Raw genomic sequence first — 19,562 nt, 5'->3', positions numbered from 1 at the left:
CAGAAGATCCCGGTCGACATCTTCTTATAGAACATTCCGATGCGCTTACACGGATAACCATTTCGACAGCATCCACGGTAGCAGAGTTGTACATCGTATCGATGACTTTAAAGAGCATCCATTTTGAGACAAACCATCATCTGGACTCGCTGACTGTTGCGGAGAGCAGGCTAATGATCATACCGCCAACCGTAAATAGAGCGATTGGATTGCAAACTTTTCAAATAATATCTTCCGTCATTCGATCGCTCGATTTAGCAGTGTTTTGTGATTTACCGCAGTTGAAGCAGTTGAATTTCGATGGTAACAAAATTAACAGTGTGATCAACAGCTGCCAGCGAAGGTGTAAAGTGTATGATTCAATAGTGAAAATTACTTTGTCAAACAATTTGCTAAAAACAGTCAGCATGACCTCGTTCCGGGCTTTTGGACAGCTCCGTAAGTTGAAATTACAGCATAACATAATTCGACACTTTACGGGCTCCATTGCTTCCGATATGCTGCAAGAGTTAGACGTATCCTATAACGAACTCAAATCGATCTCGGTGTGTTCGTGGAGAATTCCGTTCCTGACCGAGCTTAAGCTAAGTTCAAACCAACTTACAAACTTACCTGCGTGTTTGGACAATCTGAAAACCCTTAAGACACTGACAATCGGTGTAAATCGGATCTCATCGCTAGACTTTAGTGAGCTGGGATGGATGGATAACTTGGAGGAATTGCATCTAAATCACAACAGAATTCGTTCTCTCACAATCAACAGCTCCGACTTTCCAATGAAGTTAAAGAAACTGAACGTTTATAGCAATAACATGACAGAGCTGCATTTGTTGCTTGTTCCGGTAGAAGCGTTAAGCGTTAATGTGGCATTTAATCTAATTACTCGCTTTGACATAAATGCTACTTCAAAGAACATCACGGCACTTACAATGGACGGTAATCCAATGGATTGTTCGTGGAGCAACCCGGAAATGCGGATGCATAGTAAATGCTACCAAAATACTCCTACTACTCGCTCATGAGAATACAGTGGCATGCTGATTATCCGTGCTCATCGGGACTCGGCCCTCTCGGATAAGCGAATATCACGGATAATAGGCACAACTCTTTATATTGATAAATATTAGTATTTTGTGTGTAATGGGTGGATTTTTTTCTAAAACTAAATGGAAATATTTTAAGGTGCACTTTGTAAACTAAATTTATTCTATTTGGTCGAACCTGAGTCTTGGCTTTTATTTCTGGCCATCAACGGTTTTGCAGTTAATTTGTCAATTCGCCTTTGGAACTGTCATTTCCGAGCTGCACGGATAATGGGATAGCCGGATAAAAGGTACCCGAATAATCTACTGTACCTTAAACTAATATCACCCAAAATTTTCTGTGCAGATCTGAGAGTTGTTTGCTCCTTAATTGCCATCTGCTTGTACCTAGAGTTCAGTTTGAAGTATCTCCTATCAACAATAAGCAAATTAGCATCCATGATATGCAGGTCAATTGATAATGTGGTAAAAAAAAAATAACCCAACCATCGACGAGAGTAAAATATTTCATCCGATGTAATAACGACATTCTTGATGTGAGAAAACATCACACAAAATATGGAATTCAGTTTTCGATTGGGTCAAAAACTGGTAGTCGGGCGCTCGCGGCCAGCAGTTGCTTTTCAATCAAGTTCACCAATCATCTGCAACTACTCTTAACCTCGTAATCACGAACCCAGCTGCGGTAGGAAGGTATCATTAAGGTTTAATGGTTTTCCACGATATAAGCGCCACGTCATTTGACAATCCATCCAAACCTCCCACGCGAGAACGCCAGCTAACGAGCATCGTTGTCCTCGAAACGGGCAGACCAATGCAGCATTTGTATTTTTTTTCCTGCTGCTGCAATCCATCTTTTTGCTTCCGTGGATGGGTGATGACCGGCAAATAACTGTTGGAAGAAAAGGAAAATAAATATAAGCGGCACCGCCATTGTTTCAAACTTGGTTGGTTCTGTGGACAGCAACGATTTTTAATCTTTGTCACCGATACCACACACACACACATATCCTCATTTTTTTATCGATTTTGTACAGCTTCAAGCGAACGTTACACAGCAACGACCGAAACGTCATGAACGGTGCATTTATCGATCGAATGGTTCGTCGATCGTTTCGGTACCGGTGGTGTGACGATTTTATCTGCGAATACAAAAAGGCACCCCATTTCACGTGATTGAAAACAAAACAAATGGCCGACGGTTTAGCCCCGTGGCGGCATGAGCGCATGGCCATCTACCCAAGCGGCACGAAACTAATCAATCAGAATGTATGCCATGCCGGCTGGAAATTGTTTTGCACAATATTAAAAGCTGTCCATTTATTGCTACCTACTCTCTTCTTTTGATTGTGTTTCAATGTACGATACATTTTTAAAAAGGTAGAAAGTTATTAAATGTTTAGTTTCTCCTTTTTAGCTTGTAGAACATTTTTTCATTGATTCACTACCTCGTGAACAATTGTGACCGAATTCTATTATCTATCGTTTTCTTGACTTCATAATGCTATAAAAGTTCCTGGTGTCCTTATCAACAGACTGGCATTGTGAAATATCTTCATCGAAACATATGACCATTTATCTGGCCGATCATGGATGATGACATCTTTGGTTCCTTTTCGTGTTTTGTTTGGTACACACCCACTCTGATCAAGTTCACTATCGCACCCCTTGCGCGTCACAATCGCGATGGGGAAAAACAGTTGAATTGCAAGCAAAAAACAAAACAAGAATTGCAATTGAACAGTGATAAAACGAAAAGCCTTCTTGATGGCCGGAAAACAATTTCGCTCCGGCAAGTGTGATAAGCAGAGATCTTAGCCAATGGCACACTTTGTATTTATCTGTTTGCTCTACCTATACGCGCATGGACAACGTTCCCATAATTACACTAACTCGATTACACCCATTCAATGAAATTGCTTTGTTTTTTTGGGGTGTTTAAATCCGCTCCGTTTTATGGGTTCGGAATGAGGGGCGCTGTAAAATGGTCGAGTACTATTAGGATCAAAGTTTTATTTTTGGACTTTGAGTGAGTCGTAGTTTCACAGCAACAGAATGTATGACGACAATTGTTCAGAACCACGAAATTAAATATTTGCGAACGTCTTTTTTTAGTAAACAACACCAAAATAGCTCAATTAGATAGACTTCGGAATGATTCGAAAAAATGCCATTTTTTCTTAAATTTTTGTTTTGATTTTGCCAACCCCATTAACCCATGCACGTTATGGCCGTATTGAAGCATACTTAACTAACGTCATTGTGTTGATACGAGCATAATTTGCGTAAAGTTAAACAGTTGTATTATTACAATCAGCCTTTCTTTATCACTACAAATGCGCAATGCTTCATACGTCAGGGGACACAATCTACCATTTCGTTTACGGTGACGGTCTGCTGCACAAATGACGTCGGCGGTACGATGTTGCTGGACAGATCTTTTTTTTTGTTTAGTTCGATCGTTACTATGTGAAAAGGGAAAGTAACCGGATGATGAATCCTCCATCGTTTGTGACGCAAACATGTGGAAGTTACACTCTGATGCACTTGGGCGATTGAAACAAAAACATGCTTCTTAACGGTTTCTAGAGGCTCGATCAAGTGGCACGGCAAATCCAGCGATCGGGTATTGATTATTGATTGTTTCTAAATATAGAAGTCCATAGATTGCCCGTAGAGATTCACAGAGCCGTAGTAGAGCCGTAACATATGACTTAATAATGAGCCTGATTTGTATTTAATTTTCTTCTGAACGATTTCTCATCGACTTTTTTATCCCCAATTTTCTCTCTCTCTCTCTCTCTCTCTCTCTCTCTCTCTCTCTCTTTAACGCTTTAACGGCTTTAACGTCCTTAGAGGTCGCGCCGGCCATTTCTGGCTTACAAGACTTATTTTACCACGTAGCCGGATAGTCAGTCCTTGCTACAGGGGTCGGTCCGGATGGGATTTGAACCCGGTCCTGCCGTGTGGCCCGGCGCCGTTTATCACATGCACCACCGTCCGCCCTTTTCCCCAATTACCTAATACGACTAATAAAAGTATGCGTATTTGATGTTACAGATAACCAAAAAAAAAGTTATTCAAGCAAATTGGAGAGTCAAACTATTAAATGACTAATAAGTTTATTATTATCCCTACCGAGAAATTCGATTTCATTTCATAATAGTTTTTAGTAACTAAATATTGCTCATTTCATTTACATTGATGTAATTAGTTCAAGATGCTTGTACTTTTTTAGAGACATGTATGAAATTGTTATACAATTTCAATTGTCCAGACTCTAGACCAGTGATGTCAAACTCATTTTGTCTTGCGGGCCGGTTTGCAAACAAAAAATATCTTGCGGGCCACAGACAAGTCGGAAGGGAAGGGAGAAGTCGGAAGGAAATAAAATTCATTGTTTGGATTGTTTGGTCATTGTTGGACTTCAAGAAGATTCAAAAGCGTGTTATTTAAGTGTCAAAGAGGACATACACAACATATACAAATTATTTTTTAATTTTCCAAGCTAAACCTCACCCAAGCCAGATATGAATCGATGGTCTCGTTCTTCCTTCGCGAGCCGGATTCAAAGACCTCGCGGGCCGTATGTTTGACATGTCCGCTCTAGACCATTGTTTTGATCATTTCCATCCAAATCGCATAACAAGCAACGGAATCCTTCTTAGGTCCGTAGTGTAAATAGCAGCAACTGTTTGTAAGAAAGTAGTAAATATAAATCGTGTGAGTCAATGCGCAAACACTCCAGATAACCTGTACGGATCTTCCGTTAGCGTAAATAATTACCTTTGAAGTGTTGCATATTATCATGACGGAAAGTCGATTCATAAGACATCGATTCGATTGCTACTTAAGTCGCTGACGTACTCTATCCCTATAGTCGTCGACAGGTTTCCGACCAAACGTGTCTTAAGTGTGCACAGTTCCTACCCTAGGTTAAACCCTTTAAATACACAACCAAACAACCTTCCACGCGCTGTATTATGCATTCCTCGCCTAATCGATAAAGGGCCGATTGCAGTAAACACACTCAAGGCGCGCTGCATGCTCCACTCTGTCCTACTCTGTGGAGGGTAAATTCCGGGATCAAGTGCAGGGATCACTTTGGAACTAACTCGAAGGAACTGTAATTGTAAACCTAAGGGGGCCCAACCGTTGCGGGTGGAAGCATCTTCGTTTTTCGCTACAAAACAAAATTGAAAAATGATAACATCGTTAAAAGATCGGACAAACAACAAACTCATCTAGGCACTCTGGCCTCTGGACTGGCTGCTGGTAAACAAACTGTTACCGATAACCCGATAGTTGGACGATCTAAACGCGCGTTGTTTACTGCAGTTGGATGCTCTGCTTTCGAAATAATCGGCTGGGGCCCCCTCTTTTTTAGCTTGGAACTTTCAAACAAAACCATTTGACCCTGGTAATTGAACCGTTTGAAGCTGGGGATGTTTCCATTTTTGTTCGCGACAACAACTCGCAGCTGAAAGAGTTTTCAGGGCTTTAGACTTGTGGGAACTACTCGATGGTACAAGTGAAAGTAAACAAAGCTAATCTGTTAGCTCTTTTGTCAGTTTTTTCGCTTGTTTCCCTTCACTCAGTAAAACACGATCATTTTGAAAATATCACCCGTAGAATACTAGTAATTTCTTTTTGAAGTCTGTCTCCAGGTTAGGTTATGAATCTTGGAGTTAACCACAACATCAATAGAATCCCTTTATGAATGATTGTTTTATTTTTCATAATCATAGAAACAATAAAACATGTTTTTGTACATGAAAGCAACATATGCGATCCATTTCTTAATCGCTGACGTACGCATGTTCAGCTTTAGCGCACTAATAAACCTAGGAAACGCATGAACAACAACATTCGCACATAGTCAACATGTTGTCGAACAAATGCACGAACCACACTACAGTTGTCATGTGATTCCGATCCAATCTACAACACGCAGATGCTTTCATAGAAGATTCTATATTGTTTTTATTTTCTCCTTCCCTTCATTCGCTCGGTCTCATTCATTTCTCACCATTAGGCAAAATTGTATCAAAACAATAACAAACCGGCATTCCCATCAACAACACGCTGCCTTGTCTGTTTTGCCAACAGTACGGCGGAAAGATCGACGAACGCAAAGCGCTAATGGTCGTATTTTAGGTCCGTAAGTAAGATGCGAACAGTGTTGCCCCGTCCGAAGGGGTGTAAAAACGGCAGGCCCGACGTAGAGAGTGGGTCGCATTTGGAAGCTGACGAACACGACCGGTGGCTTGCGTCAGCCAAGGGGAAAGATTCGACCCTGACCAAATGGACCAATCACGTGCCGTTGCTAGCGAGACAAGCCTCCAACGCCAAGCGCACAGAACGTTCAGTTTTTATGTTTTTCAAGTTCCCCTCAACCCCTAGCCTGAAGCTCCCACCCGATCGAGTTCCACAGCCTGGCTCAATGTAAGCTGCTGCTACACACTCGCTACCCTATCAGCTGTTTCGCGAGCGAATCACACTCCCCACACTCCCGGCAAACATGCGAACGCCTCGCACAATCATCTTGCCTGACCGCGACCGCGGGCCTTCGCGATTTCCGAGCATCAATTTAGCGCGCCTGGCAACAGTGAACCATCGGTCGGTTGTTTTGCTTGAGCGTCGCTGAGCACCAGCACTTCCCTTATCAGCCAGCGTTCCCAACAATTGCCGACAACTGCGCGGTCCTCCTGGTGTGCGTATATATGACACAGCGCGCCACCAAGACAAAGCAGGTCTTCGTGTGATCTGTTGGCAGCTGCCGATCAATCAACGGGGCGCGGTTTTTACGAGGGGCCTGTCCCCGGCAGACACTTGTTCGGCACTTGACACGCTTCTCTGTTGTGCATGATAAGCTTCCTTCCTTCCATGTTCTTGATGAGTTTCGGCGCTTCCCGAACGGTCTTTCCACTGGATTGGAGTAAACACATTGTTGACTGCTGAGACTTGCAATCTAGCTGACCAGAGTTGTCGATCGAGTCAAGGCCTTGGAAGATTTCATCCAGCCACTGCTAACACACTGTTGCACCATGGCGGACTATCGAGTCTCAATACTATGAATGCGTCCGCTCTTGCATTGGAGAGCAACCGCAGCGGATCAAAGTTCGACTTTGGAGTTGCTAGCGTTGGTTTCGGTTCAGGGAAGCCTAGCTCAAATCGAAACTGTTCCGTCCGCTCGCTTGCTAGTTTGCTTGCTCGGCTGCACAACCAGTTAGATCCGGAACAGATTCTCGTCCAACCGGTACCGCTAGAATCTGGTACAAATGTGGACTATGTACAACAAGACAACACTATTGCTTTCATTCAACACTCGCGTGGTTTGCTCTTGTTTGAAGAAAATGAAATTCGAAACAAACTCATAAACGATCACTGACGATCGAGCATACTTCGGAAATTTGAGAATTTCTGATGTAATTGAAATGACTTATTTCCATACTTCTATACGAGCAAAATCCGTAGGCAAACATTCATGAGAAATGAGAATTCTCTGTTCGCAAATATTGAAGGACTTTTGCTCTCGACACCAACAACGATCGATGGGTTGGGTGGCAAAAAAAATCAAGTTCACTAGCGTGGGCTTGGCCGTGTTTTCAGTAACTCGTCAAACGAGTAACAGTGATCTAGCGGCATACAATTGCTCTTGTACATTGCCACAGCATCGAAGAAAAATGGTACGAAAAATGGAACAAGTTTTAAAGGGTGCAGTACAAGAAGAACAAGGTGCGTATGCGATCAGCTAGAAGTGATCGATCGTTGACTATAACGCATCATGATCATTTTTTTTTTTGTAAAAGCTTTAGACGTACTTTAGATGATGAAACTGAAAACAAGCGGACGCTAAAAATACGCAATGCGTCAAATATCTTCCGTTCCAAATGGACCAATCGCCGTGTGGCGTGATTCACTCTTCGCCACACGATACGTTAAAATTTCTTTCCAAAAATTTGTTGACGAAACCACTCTTCTGCTTTGTGGTTTGCGTCTTAAAACTTGCAGCCCGAGAACAAGTTCCGGAACCTGTTTCATTTCCCTGGTCAATGTCATTTTTGTTTTGAAGCCGTTCGTCCGTTAGCGAGCAAAAACCAAAACAACGCGCCCGATTGTTTTGACTCTGTTGCTAACCGAAGCTAAAGACAGCGCCTGTTCGGCGTCTTATTTTTGCAATACAATCGCACTGCTACACCCCAGTAAGGCCAACGCACACAGGGTTGTTTTTGTTTCCGAGTCCTGTTCAGATACGATTAGCGCTCTATCTGACATCAAAATCATTCCACGCGAGGGCTCGTCCGGGGTGTCCCCGGAGTAATGTAATTGGGAGTTCTTTCCGATGGACAGTTAAACCGAAGGTTCCGGCAAAAAGGTCTGTTGAACTCGGTGCTATTATCACGTATACGTGGAGTAGCGGAAGGAGCGAGCGGTGATCAGCGGGGTTTGTTTTGATTGAACCGTACTGCTCAAACCTGCCATCGAATCGTAGGTGCCTTATCGTCAAGTCGGTCAGCCACCAAATGACTTGCTCCTTTTCCCAAAATCTTCAGCTTCAGCGGCAAGGGGAAAGAGAAATGTGCCCGGGTGAACGGCAACCCCAATTAGACCTTGCTTTGCGAGACCTAGTTCTTCGCCGTACCAGTGCAGAACTTCCCTATAGTGTGGCGGTTGATAACCGCTCGGCAAACCGTTGTTGATATCAACAACGCTTCTCGGGGCCACTGCGAGAGGTTGATCCTCCGATTAACCAACGATCGACGGGGGCAATGGGGGCGAGTTTTGTTTTGGTTCAGGCTGTAGATCGATGTTGCTATGGGATCGGTTGCTTCATCGTATGGTGGAAAAGGTTTTTTCGGGAATAGACAATTAACATGAAGAGAGTATGCATCTAAACGAGATGATATATGTATAGCTTGGTAACAATGATCTTACGAATCTACGATTCTCTTTGATTGCTTGATGAATAGCTGTTCTTCCTGGCCATCAAACCTATCATGGAATATTTCTGTCACATCAACATCATCCCAATGACCTACTTTTAAATGATCTCTTATACCTGAGCAGTACTTTTAGGAATTCTATTTTAATATCAAGGCAAGACTGAAGAATCTCCTTAAAGTATCCAATTTGGTACTAAACTAATCTTCACGGACAAACGCGAGCAACCTCCCTAAAAGAGGTTCGAACTAGACATTACTAGAACGGAACGATTGCGGCAGAGCTATACATGCTTCAGACTGATGAACCCTCATGAAACTATCGTAAAGAGGTACAAGATCAGCATCCATCATGAACTATTCTTCCGAAACAAGCCACCTATACGATGGATGGAAATTTCCACTCTTCGGCGATGGTCAGTTGCTGCATCCTTTTCTATCTCCATAGGGCTCGCTCAACAGTTGCCTTTTATCTCGTGCCATCCCGTTCTGTGCTTTGTCCATTCCGTTAGCATCTCAGAAATGGCGGTAAATTCAGTTCCAGTTGTAGCGTTATTGAAGATGGCCTAGAAATGTCACAGCTAACCGGGTCTCTTAAATACCATTAGAAATGGAAAAGTACTGGATCGTACGTAATGGCTACCGAAATCAGTTTTGTTAAATGTGTGGTTAGGTACAAATTCTGAAACTTACGTACCTGTTCTATTTCTATTTGTTGTTTTACCTAAGGATATACATCTTCATAGACAGTTAAAGCAGATTAAAGTAAGAGAGTATCTTAAGAATTCGCAAACTCAAACTCAACGGGACTCAAACGGGGAAAATGTTTACCTTATTTGCTTTGCCTAACACGATTGTAACGTTGAAGCTGTTGGTATTCCAAATCATAGATAGCCCCAGCCATTAGACAAACATCGTCAATGTTTGCAGATTAAATATTTTTGGAGAATTTCTTTTCAATCTAAAGCTCTATAATCAAAAGTGTTTCATGATAATTTGTATCAAATCTTAATTAGCACTTCCTCATTCCGTTGAAGGAGTGCTTTCTCAGAAATCGGATTATTAATTCACCTTAAACTATGTTCCATAATATTAAAATCAATAACAAACCCTCGCTGTTCGTAAATTGCATCATAACAAACGCCCACGGAACGCTCTACAGCTATTCCCATCCCCAGTACCAATACCCATTCGATAGACCAAACAATCGGCTCCAGCCCTGAACTCCTCGGAAGCCAAAGCCGTACTGTATGGCCGGAAAATGTGTGCCCGTCAGCAATCCGGTCCGGCCAAAACGCAGTAAGCCCTTGGCGGGACTTTAGACCTCCGGTTATTTGATTGGCAAGTACGATTGGACGACGAGGCAGAACCCGGAGAGGAGTAGCGTACCACATCCAAGTCAATGGAGCAGTGTAGCATAGAAATACACACCCTTCTGAGGGTGGTATGAACCGGTTAAACCCAGCCATAACGCCACTTGATCACATTGCCATCCAAAATATTGCATTGTGAAACGGTTACAGGCTCCAGAGTGAATAGGCAGATGTGAAACGGAAAAACAACAGCAATCATTCCAACGGATAAGATTGTACTTGGGTTTCATCGAAGGAAGGAGTAGGATTGGGCTTCTTCTCTTGTCTCCCATCCATCTTGGTCCTTTGCCGAATCATCCCTTGTCCTTGAACGAAGAGGCAATAAAATGCTTATTGTTGTTTTCGTTCGGTACTGACATACCCGAAGGAAAGTTAACTCTGGGCAATGCATCCGATGCAATACTTTCGCCCACTCTTTCCCAATCAATCAGATGGAAAGCGCGTGCTCGAGGAGTGTTCTGGAGACGATAAGACACGCATAAAACCGTCGCGGAAACAACGCGTCCAAGAAGGTCAAAGAGCAGAAGCTTCGAGAGGAGAAAGATGGGTTGCGCTTGCCGCGAGATGCGAAATACGGTGTCACGCAATCGCTGCTATGGCCAGTCAGCGACAGCATAACAACCCCACTCGCCCAGAATATGTGCGTGTGTGTGACGTCACCCATCAAAACAAGCGCAACAGGTCGAACAGTCCGGAACTGGGCCGGGTGCCGTGGGACGGGCGCAGCAAACGTCATCCTCGGCTCAACTTTCGCATCGGTATGTGTGCACGGAACACACACGGTATGGGCCTACCTCTGCCAATCAGCTGCAGCCAATCGTTGGTCGCTCTCGCTCATGCTCGTACGATCGCCGAGGGTAAGTTTCGGGCCCAACAACTGTGCCGTAGCGTCGTGGCACCCTTATCGCAGGTCTTTAGATGCGGGTGACGTGCAGACCGACCAGCGATAGGTGCCTGGTGCGGGGTGCCACCAGGTTCTATTTTCGCTCACGGACATCTCTTTCCCGCTCGCGTGGGATTGCTATCTACCCTCCACCGAAATTACCCTCCGCCGAAGCACTACCCGGTACGTCTCTCGTCCTACCCAATAGCGACCGTGCGGATGGTGCGAGTATAAGAAGGTCTGGTTCCATAGGTAGCAGCATCAGTTCACCAGAACCAATCCAATACAGAAGATGAAAACAAGCTAGTTTTCCAACTCTCGTGGTTACACTCTAGTGCCAAAGTGCATCTTTAAGCAAAAAAAAAATCCTTAAAATTCACGCTTCACTAAGCGACAGCAACCGTTTCGTTCGGTCTTAACTAAATCCCAGTTTCACGAATCTACTTCGCCCTTACCACACGGTCGGCTCGTTGTACCCCTGTCCAGGCCAGTCAACATCCAAGTGTGTGCATTTACCAGTGTTTGTGTGTGTTGCTGTAATCAAAGCCCTAATTTTTAAATCGTCATTCCTGAAGTTTGCCTTCTACATCTAAAGTACCTACAAAATGCCTCAGCTCATCGAACAGTACACGCCGTAAGTATCTACAATCTGATGATTGCTCGCTCTAACGCGATAGGCAATTGCGCTTTCCTATCACCCGAACAAGGCTTGGAACACATTCGTATGCTCCCGAAAATGGAAAACCGTTTTGGCCCGGCTTGGGGGTGTGCCCTCGAAGCACGCCTGATAAAGCTATCAGCGGGTCGACTGTGAACCCCGTACCGTAATGATCGATCTTATCGAGCCTCTTGCGATATGACCGAGCCCTTTCGATCTTGAGGAAGGAAAAAACCTTTGCACTTTGACATTCCTGCTACATCGGTGTTTGTTTGTCACCGTCTCGGGATCCTTGGCGTAGCGCTCATCTAGCTGATAATCAGCGCCCTAATGATCTGCGTCAGGGTGAGATGTTGCTTTTCTGTCTACGTAAAATGGCTGGCTACTGCTGCTGGTGCTGCTGTTTGCTGATAACTGATGGAAAACATATGTATATAAGCCGTGCACGCTGCCAGCACTGGCTCAGTAACCGCTTACAGCTGTGCGCCGAGCCCTTAACACTCGATCACAGTCGCATCACAGTTCTGTGTCTCTCAGTAAATCCGCTGCCTCAATTCTCATCTTCCAATGAGCATAGTGTGTTCCAGTGCATTGTTCTGCTGGAAACATTACCCTACGTCTCGAAATAGTGTGCGCTAACTGTTGTTTCGTTTGCCCTTGTGCTCCTAATTTTCCTACCTCGCGATGGTTAAACTATTCGCCCTGCTCAGGCTCCCGACCACCCTGGGATGCAGCCCGAAGCTGAAGACGCTGCCGAAGAATCTGTACAACCACCTGCGTGGCTTCCCGGTCGTAAATGGTGAGGTGTCGCTGCTCTCGGACAAGGTGCGCCGTTTCGTGGAGGAATCGGCCGCCATGTGCCAGCCGGAACGTATCCACATCGTGGATGGCAGCGAGAGCGAATGCAGCACGCTGCTGAAGACCCTGCACAGTCAGGGCACGATCAAGCCGCTGCCCAAGTATGACAACTGCTGGCTTGCACGGACCAATCCAGCTGATGTGGCGCGTGTCGAATCCAAGACGTTCATCTGTACGGAGCGCCCTGAACAGGCGATTCCAACACCGAAGCCGGGCGTCAACGGTAGTCTGGGTAACTGGATTTCGCCTTCCGATTACGATCGTGCGGTAATGAACCGTTTCCCGGGCTGTATGAAGGGTCGCACCATGTTCGTCGTGCCATTCTCGATGGGTCCGATCTCGTCCCCGCTGTCTAAGATTGGAATCGAAATCACCGACTCGGCATACGTCGTTTGCTCGATGCGCATCATGACCCGCATGGGTTCGGAGGTGCTGGACAAGCTGTCTGACAATTCGGTAAGTTTTGCGTTCCCAGTCTCTGGAAACCTGAGAGCGACATATTCCAGCAAGGCATGCATACTTACGGTCTATTTTTTGTTGCACTTTGTCTCACTGTAGGATTTCATCCGGTGTTTGCATTCCGTCGGCACGCCTGCCAGTGGTAAGATTGCTGTGCCATCGTGGCCATGCGATCCGGAACGTACCATCATTTTGCACAAACCCGCCAACAACGAGATCGTGTCGTACGGTTCCGGTTATGGTGGAAACTCACTGCTCGGCAAGAAATGCTTTGCCCTTCGCATTGGTAGCACCATTGCCCAGCGGGAGGGATGGCTGGCGGAGCATATGCTGATCCTTGGCATCACGGATCCGAACGGTGTGAAGAAGTACATTGCGGCCGCATTCCCGTCTGCCTGTGGCAAAACGAATCTCGCCATGATGAACCCGACTCTGCCCGGCTACAAAATCGAGTGTGTCGGTGATGACATCGCCTGGATGAAGTTTGACTCGAAGGGTCAATTGCGGGCAATCAATCCGGAGAATGGTTTCTTCGGTGTTGCCCCGGGTACGTCGAACGAAACGAACCCCAACGCAATGGACACGATCTACAAGAACACAATCTTCACGAACGTCGCTTCCACATCTGACGGTGGCGTGTTCTGGGAGGGTATGGAGAAGGAAGTGTCCCGCGATGTGGAGATCACCGACTGGTTGGGCAATCCCTGGAAGCTGGGTGAATCGAAAACCCCGGCCGCGCATCCCAACTCCCGCTTCTGTGCTCCTGCCGGCCAGTGTCCGATCATCGACCCGGCATGGGAAGATTCGGAGGGAGTCCCGATCTCGGCCATCCTGTTCGGAGGACGTCGTCCACAGGGTGTGCCGCTGGTGTATGAGGCCAACTCGTGGGCGCACGGTGTCTTTGTCGGTTCGTCTATGCGTAGCGAAAGCACTGCTGCTGCTGAACACAAGGCCAAGGTCATCATGAACGATCCGTTCGCAATGCGCCCATTCTTCGGCTACAACTTTGGAGATTATCTGAAACATTGGCTGAGCATGGAGAAGCGTGCCAACGCTGTCGGAGGTCATGCACCAAAGATTTTCCACGTTAACTGGTTCCGTAAGGATTCCAACGGCAAATTCCTGTGGCCCGGATTCGGCGAGAACAGCCGTGTGCTCGAATGGATCCTGCACCGTATTGACGATGCCGATTGCTATCGGGACACACCGATCGGTCGTGTACCGACGGAAGGCTCTCTCAACCTTGACGGGCTGAGCAGTCCGGTCAACGAACGGGAACTGTTTTCCATTCCGAAAGATTTCTGGCTGCAGGAAGTGGAAGAGGTTAAGCAGTACTACGACAACCAGTTGCCTCGAGATCTACCAGAGGAGATCGCCACTGAACTGGAGCAGTTGAAGAGTCGCATTGAGAAGATGTAAATCATGCACTGATTAAATGACAAAGCCAAGACAACCACTATTATTTAAGCAAAACGAAGAGATTAGGGCAAACTACTGTGTTGGCCGGGTTTATTGACCGGGGCCACGCAACTAGTATGACAGGGACCGAGTAAGTGAAGGAAGTCAAGAGTCTTTAAGTGTAGATATTTTGTATTAAACAATGTAAGCCATATTTTAACTACCCCTATAGTAAGTATTGTGATAGATGAAGTAAGAAGAGAAACTAGAGCGGGCATGGTTTTACGAAAACATTGGCCCGCCAATCTGCTAACCTGGAGCAAACTAAATGTACGAAAACTATGAGAATCAACAATAAAAAAAGAAAATAATTTATAAAACGCGATTTTTACTTCATTCCTGCTTACATATGCTATACTTCTGTGTTGTGGAAACTGTGTTTGCTGCAAAACATCTATTGTTGCTTGTCTGGCTGATTAGTTCCTGTTGTTGTTTACGACCATTCCCACGGTCAATGCCGCGCATCGGCTAAGCTAATCTACAGTCCATCTAATAAAGAATGTGTCTGTTAAATTGTGTCAAGGAGAAAGGGCTAAACTGTTTAATGAAACACTTTATGATTTTTTTAAAAATACAATCTTTGTTGTTTGGTCAGGCCTCTTTTATCAGGTGCACATGTGAACAAACTAAATGACTTAGCATTATTCAATGTTCAAACGATTCAGCGATGATTATTGGCATTATTTTATGCAAAAGTTTTGTGTTGTCCAACAATTGTTCAACAATTAGTTGGTGACTAAGCTTAATGACTTAGTGGTTGCGGTGCCAGATTTTACACGAAGGTATCGGGTTGGAATACCATTCAGCCACAAGATAGTCAAATGAAAGCTAGAAACGAGAAACCAAATCAAGAAAAACTATTGAGATTGTGGAGTGAAAAGAATTCGAGGAAATTTTTTTTGAGTGTTGTTTGAGTCTCTCTTCTCTTTTTGGCTTAACGACCTCTAAAGGCGTGACCATTTCTGGCTTACTAGACTTATTTTTTCCACGTAGTCTGATAGTCAGTCCTTGCCCCGAGGGGCGGTCCAGACGGGATTTGATCCCCGGTCCTGCCATGTGGACCGGCGCCGTTTATCAGGTACGACCAGGACGCCTTTTGCATTACATTTTTTAAAATTACAAACCTCATTTTTCGTATCCCTTAATACGATTTAAAAATGAATAACACATACCAATTCGGAGAATTTTTAAATACCGAACATGGAAGAAAGTCATTATTCTTTGGTAATAGACGAAAAAGATAGAACTTTGATGATCTCGATGTAAAACAGAAAGAGAAAAAGCTTCCATCTTTTATTCGAGTAGTTTTTCGAGCTCGAACAAATTCTGCCAGTTGGGTATTCAAACCGAATCGATGTACAGTATGAGTTTATATTGCCAAAGTGGAGTTCTGTAAATTTCTAATTTTAAATGCTATTTTCACGATGATAAATTCAATTTAATCGAATAATATGTTCTTTCTGCGTAAAACATATTCAAAAGCAGATTAATAATTAATTTTTGTTATTAAAAAGCAATAAAAATCACAAATGGAAACACATAATTTCCGGAACAATATTCTCAAATGCTATGTATCATGTCCGCTGGACCATCAACTGTGCTATGGAGACGCCGTTAAAAAGCGGTTAAAAACAAAATTGATTCGAAATCGACAACAAACGTCTCGCATGCGGCGGACGGAGTTATTTATTTTACAGATAATTGTTTTAGTTGTTAAGGAAGAATAATAAGTGAGTGATATTCGATCTCCCAGCAGGACTGTTGAAGAAAACATCATTAAATCAAACATTGCGTATATTTGCCAAAGGTCCTTCGTTGGAGGAAAACATCTGCGGACCCAGTGAAAGACGTTCCCACGATGCCCCTTGCAGCTTCTGCTGGTTTCGAAAGTGCCTTCTTTGACCAACCAGCAGCAGTAATGATGGAAACACCGGGGAAAAAGCGTAAAAGAAACGCGGAAACGAATCCGTTCCTGAACTTTACTGACCAAACGTTCAGCATTCCTTCATCCACTCCGATCCATAACCGACAGATCGATGGCAGTGCCTTCGAGAATCCTTCGTTCCGTGTGTCGAATAAGGAAAATTACAACCTATTTTCGGACTCCTGCATGGAAGTGAAATCAATTGCCGACCTTGCCAGTGGTGGAGGAGCTATGAAGCGTGCGAAGGGCATGGCGTGCGATGCTAACCCATTTGAAGTGGTACGCAAACCACCGAAGAAAAAGAAGAAACAGATGCATCAGGGTGGTCAGGGCGGTTCGGTCTCGCTGGAGGAAAGTTGTTTTGAGAACCCCGGCTTGAATCTGGCAGCGGCGGATAAGCAACCGGTAAACCCATTCGAGGTGCCGCGCGATGGTGACGAATGCAAGCGCCAGGAAGCGGAAGAACTGAGTCGCTGTTTTGTTAACAATGCGTTAAACATCCGTGGGGTGGAAAGTACCGAACGGTTCAATCCGTTTGAAATTGTACGTCCCAAAGAAGGAACAACCGGTGAAGCGTCAGTTCGTGGATTGCCCGTACCGGAACTGGCAGGCATTGAGAATCCGGCACTTGAAATGCCAACGTACGCTATTGCGGTACCGTTTACTCCGTCTCTGAAGCATCGTATCAATTTTCAAGAGCTGGCCCCGAACGCTTTGACACCGTGTCAAATGTTGGCCAACATGGTAGTTTGCAGTCCTGAGCCGACAGAGATGGCAACAGGATTGGCTTCTGGCATTGCTGTTGAGTCGCAGAACACGCAAGCGACTGTTACACTGGGTAAAAGACGTTCCCTTTCCGTTATCAACGAAGAATCGGACATTGGTGAAAAGTTGGACTGCTATCAGCTGGAGCTGGAGAACAGCATCAATGAGGCAAAGGCAAGAAAGCAGCGGCCGGGCGGTGAAACCACACCGTTTACGTTCAGCGGAACAGGCCATCGTCGTAGATCGGTTAGACGCAGCTTGATCGACATGAAACACATTAGCAATCTTTCACAGCGGCTGCATGAGCTTGAAGACGAAGAGAACGATTTTACCAGGCTGGAGGACGATGAAAAGGATCGTCCGGACAGTGAGGAGGAGGACAAAGAGAACAAACAGCCCGTACTGTTTGCAGAGGAAACGATCGTCAAAAAGGATGGAAATGAAACGGAAAAGGCTGAGAAGACGGCGAACCACAGTGAGGTCGGAACAAACGGAACACAACCGTACTGCAACCAAATGACGTTCACCATTACCAAAGAAACGACCGTACGGGAAGAGATTCGCATCGACGTTTCTAACCCGGACGTCCAGTTTGAGGAGGTGGAAGATTTCGAAGATGAAGAACAGGACGTGGAGTTGCTAAACAATCCGGCACCGTTTCAGCGTGCGTACCGCAAGAAAGAACCGCTGGCGGAAAAACTTACCGAAGAAATTGATTCGGATGAGTTCAAACGTCCACTGGCCACTGTGTCACAGGCGGCAGGAGACTCCCGCACAAACGCACCGGTAAAATCACACAAAGTACGTGACGTAATTCGTCGTAGCTTCCGTCGATTGATTCCTCGCAGTCAAACGGGCTCAAACGAACCGAAAGCGGACGTGGAAGAGAAGCAAACCCATCACGGCACCGGAGAAGGGCATGGATTGATATCCAGCATCCGACACAGCTTAAGACGCCGCCAAACGAAAGCTAAATCTGGCGAGGAAGAAAGCAACGGGACAGAATCGAAACAAAATGCAGAGGAGGAACGACAATCACCGCTGGAAATGTCCATCATTGCTGAGCAACCGCGTGCGGTATTCCGTCAACCGTCACTGGACCAGTACAAGCCGATTGCTACCCACACTGGTGGATCCGGTGGTGGTGCTACTGGTGCGACACTCCGAAACAGTCTACGTCGCTCGACGAAAGAGATGCGGAAGCAGATGATGAAGTCGGTGTTTCGCAAACAGTCCGGAGATTTGGACGGTGACCACCATGGTCAGCATGTAGGTGATTTCATTTGAAACGCTCTAAGACTGAGAGGAAGAAGCTTGTACTGCTGCAGGAAAACGTACCAATTTATCATGATCGCACTCTGCATTGTTAGACCCAGCTAAAATTTCAATTAAATATCAGATTAATGTCACGTTTGGACATTCCAAAGCAAACCGCCAAACCAAAGTTGAGATCAAGGCGTGTTGGTTTATCTCAAGGGATTTCCAATGATATTCAAACGAATTTCCACTAACTGTTGGAATGCGATTTATTCCTATTTTTGTCACTCATAATATTACCATTCAATTGCACCAAAACGTTTTTTTTTTACTTAAATTATTATTAGTTATAGTAGGGTAAGGGTTTTTTTTATTTGCTCGTTTAATGGCACATTCTGATTGTAATCCGTGTTTTTTTTATTACTCGAAACAATGTTACTTATAAAGCATGTAAAATACCGTTTCCTTTATCTCGTATTTTATGGGTAAAAGAGTAGGAAGAAGCATATCACACTTTTGCTTAAAATGGTTTCCTTTTTATGTAGTGATCGATTCATATTTTCGACACTTCTTAAATCATTCAGCTATGGTTCGCTTTGTATGCAAATTGGTTCATTCCGTTATTCATCGTCAGCCGAGTTTTGCATTCTTTCGGCGGAGATCGTTGAGTGAGGCGATAAGCGACAAACCTGTCGTCGGGGGAAAGTGGAGCGAAAGAATTGTATTAGATTGATGATGTGCCAATCGAATTGCGATGTAATATTATTGATAAAGGTAATGTAGTTGTGTTGTAGGTGTCGTACAGTAGCCGAAAGACATGAAGATATTGAAGACATCTAGCTGTGAACAGCTACACCGTCAGGACAATGCGAAAGAGAGGCAAAAAGGGTGTATTAAGCGGATTTGTTTAAGGTTTAATCTTTTTTTGTCTGGAGACAGGC

General features: G+C 44.8%; 3 protein-coding genes across 5 annotated transcripts in view; all 3 read left to right on the top strand.

The window, feature by feature from the left end:
- Positions 1-19,562, top strand: part of LOC125762568 (uncharacterized) — a 212,998-nt gene that overhangs the window by 14,050 nt on the left and 179,386 nt on the right. The window lies entirely within an intron of this gene.
- On the top strand, positions 11,490-14,995 carry LOC125762575 (phosphoenolpyruvate carboxykinase [GTP]). The gene is made up of 3 exons (XM_049424843.1): positions 11,490-11,876; positions 12,611-13,214; positions 13,317-14,995. The coding sequence occupies exons 1-3, from the start codon at positions 11,848-11,850 to the stop codon at positions 14,634-14,636; spliced, it is 1,953 nt and encodes a 650-aa protein (XP_049280800.1). The 5' UTR covers positions 11,490-11,847; the 3' UTR covers positions 14,637-14,995.
- On the top strand, positions 16,274-19,295 carry LOC125762574 (uncharacterized). The gene is made up of 2 exons (XM_049424842.1): positions 16,274-16,405; positions 16,483-19,295. The coding sequence occupies exon 2, from the start codon at positions 16,534-16,536 to the stop codon at positions 18,649-18,651; it is 2,118 nt and encodes a 705-aa protein (XP_049280799.1). The 5' UTR covers positions 16,274-16,405; positions 16,483-16,533; the 3' UTR covers positions 18,652-19,295.

This window comes from Anopheles funestus, chromosome 2RL (assembly GCF_943734845.2).
Source record: "Anopheles funestus chromosome 2RL, idAnoFuneDA-416_04, whole genome shotgun sequence".
Taxonomy (NCBI): Eukaryota; Metazoa; Arthropoda; class Insecta; order Diptera; family Culicidae; genus Anopheles; species Anopheles funestus.
Note: the sequence above shows the minus strand (reverse complement) of the source record. Positions and strands in the feature narration are given on the sequence as shown.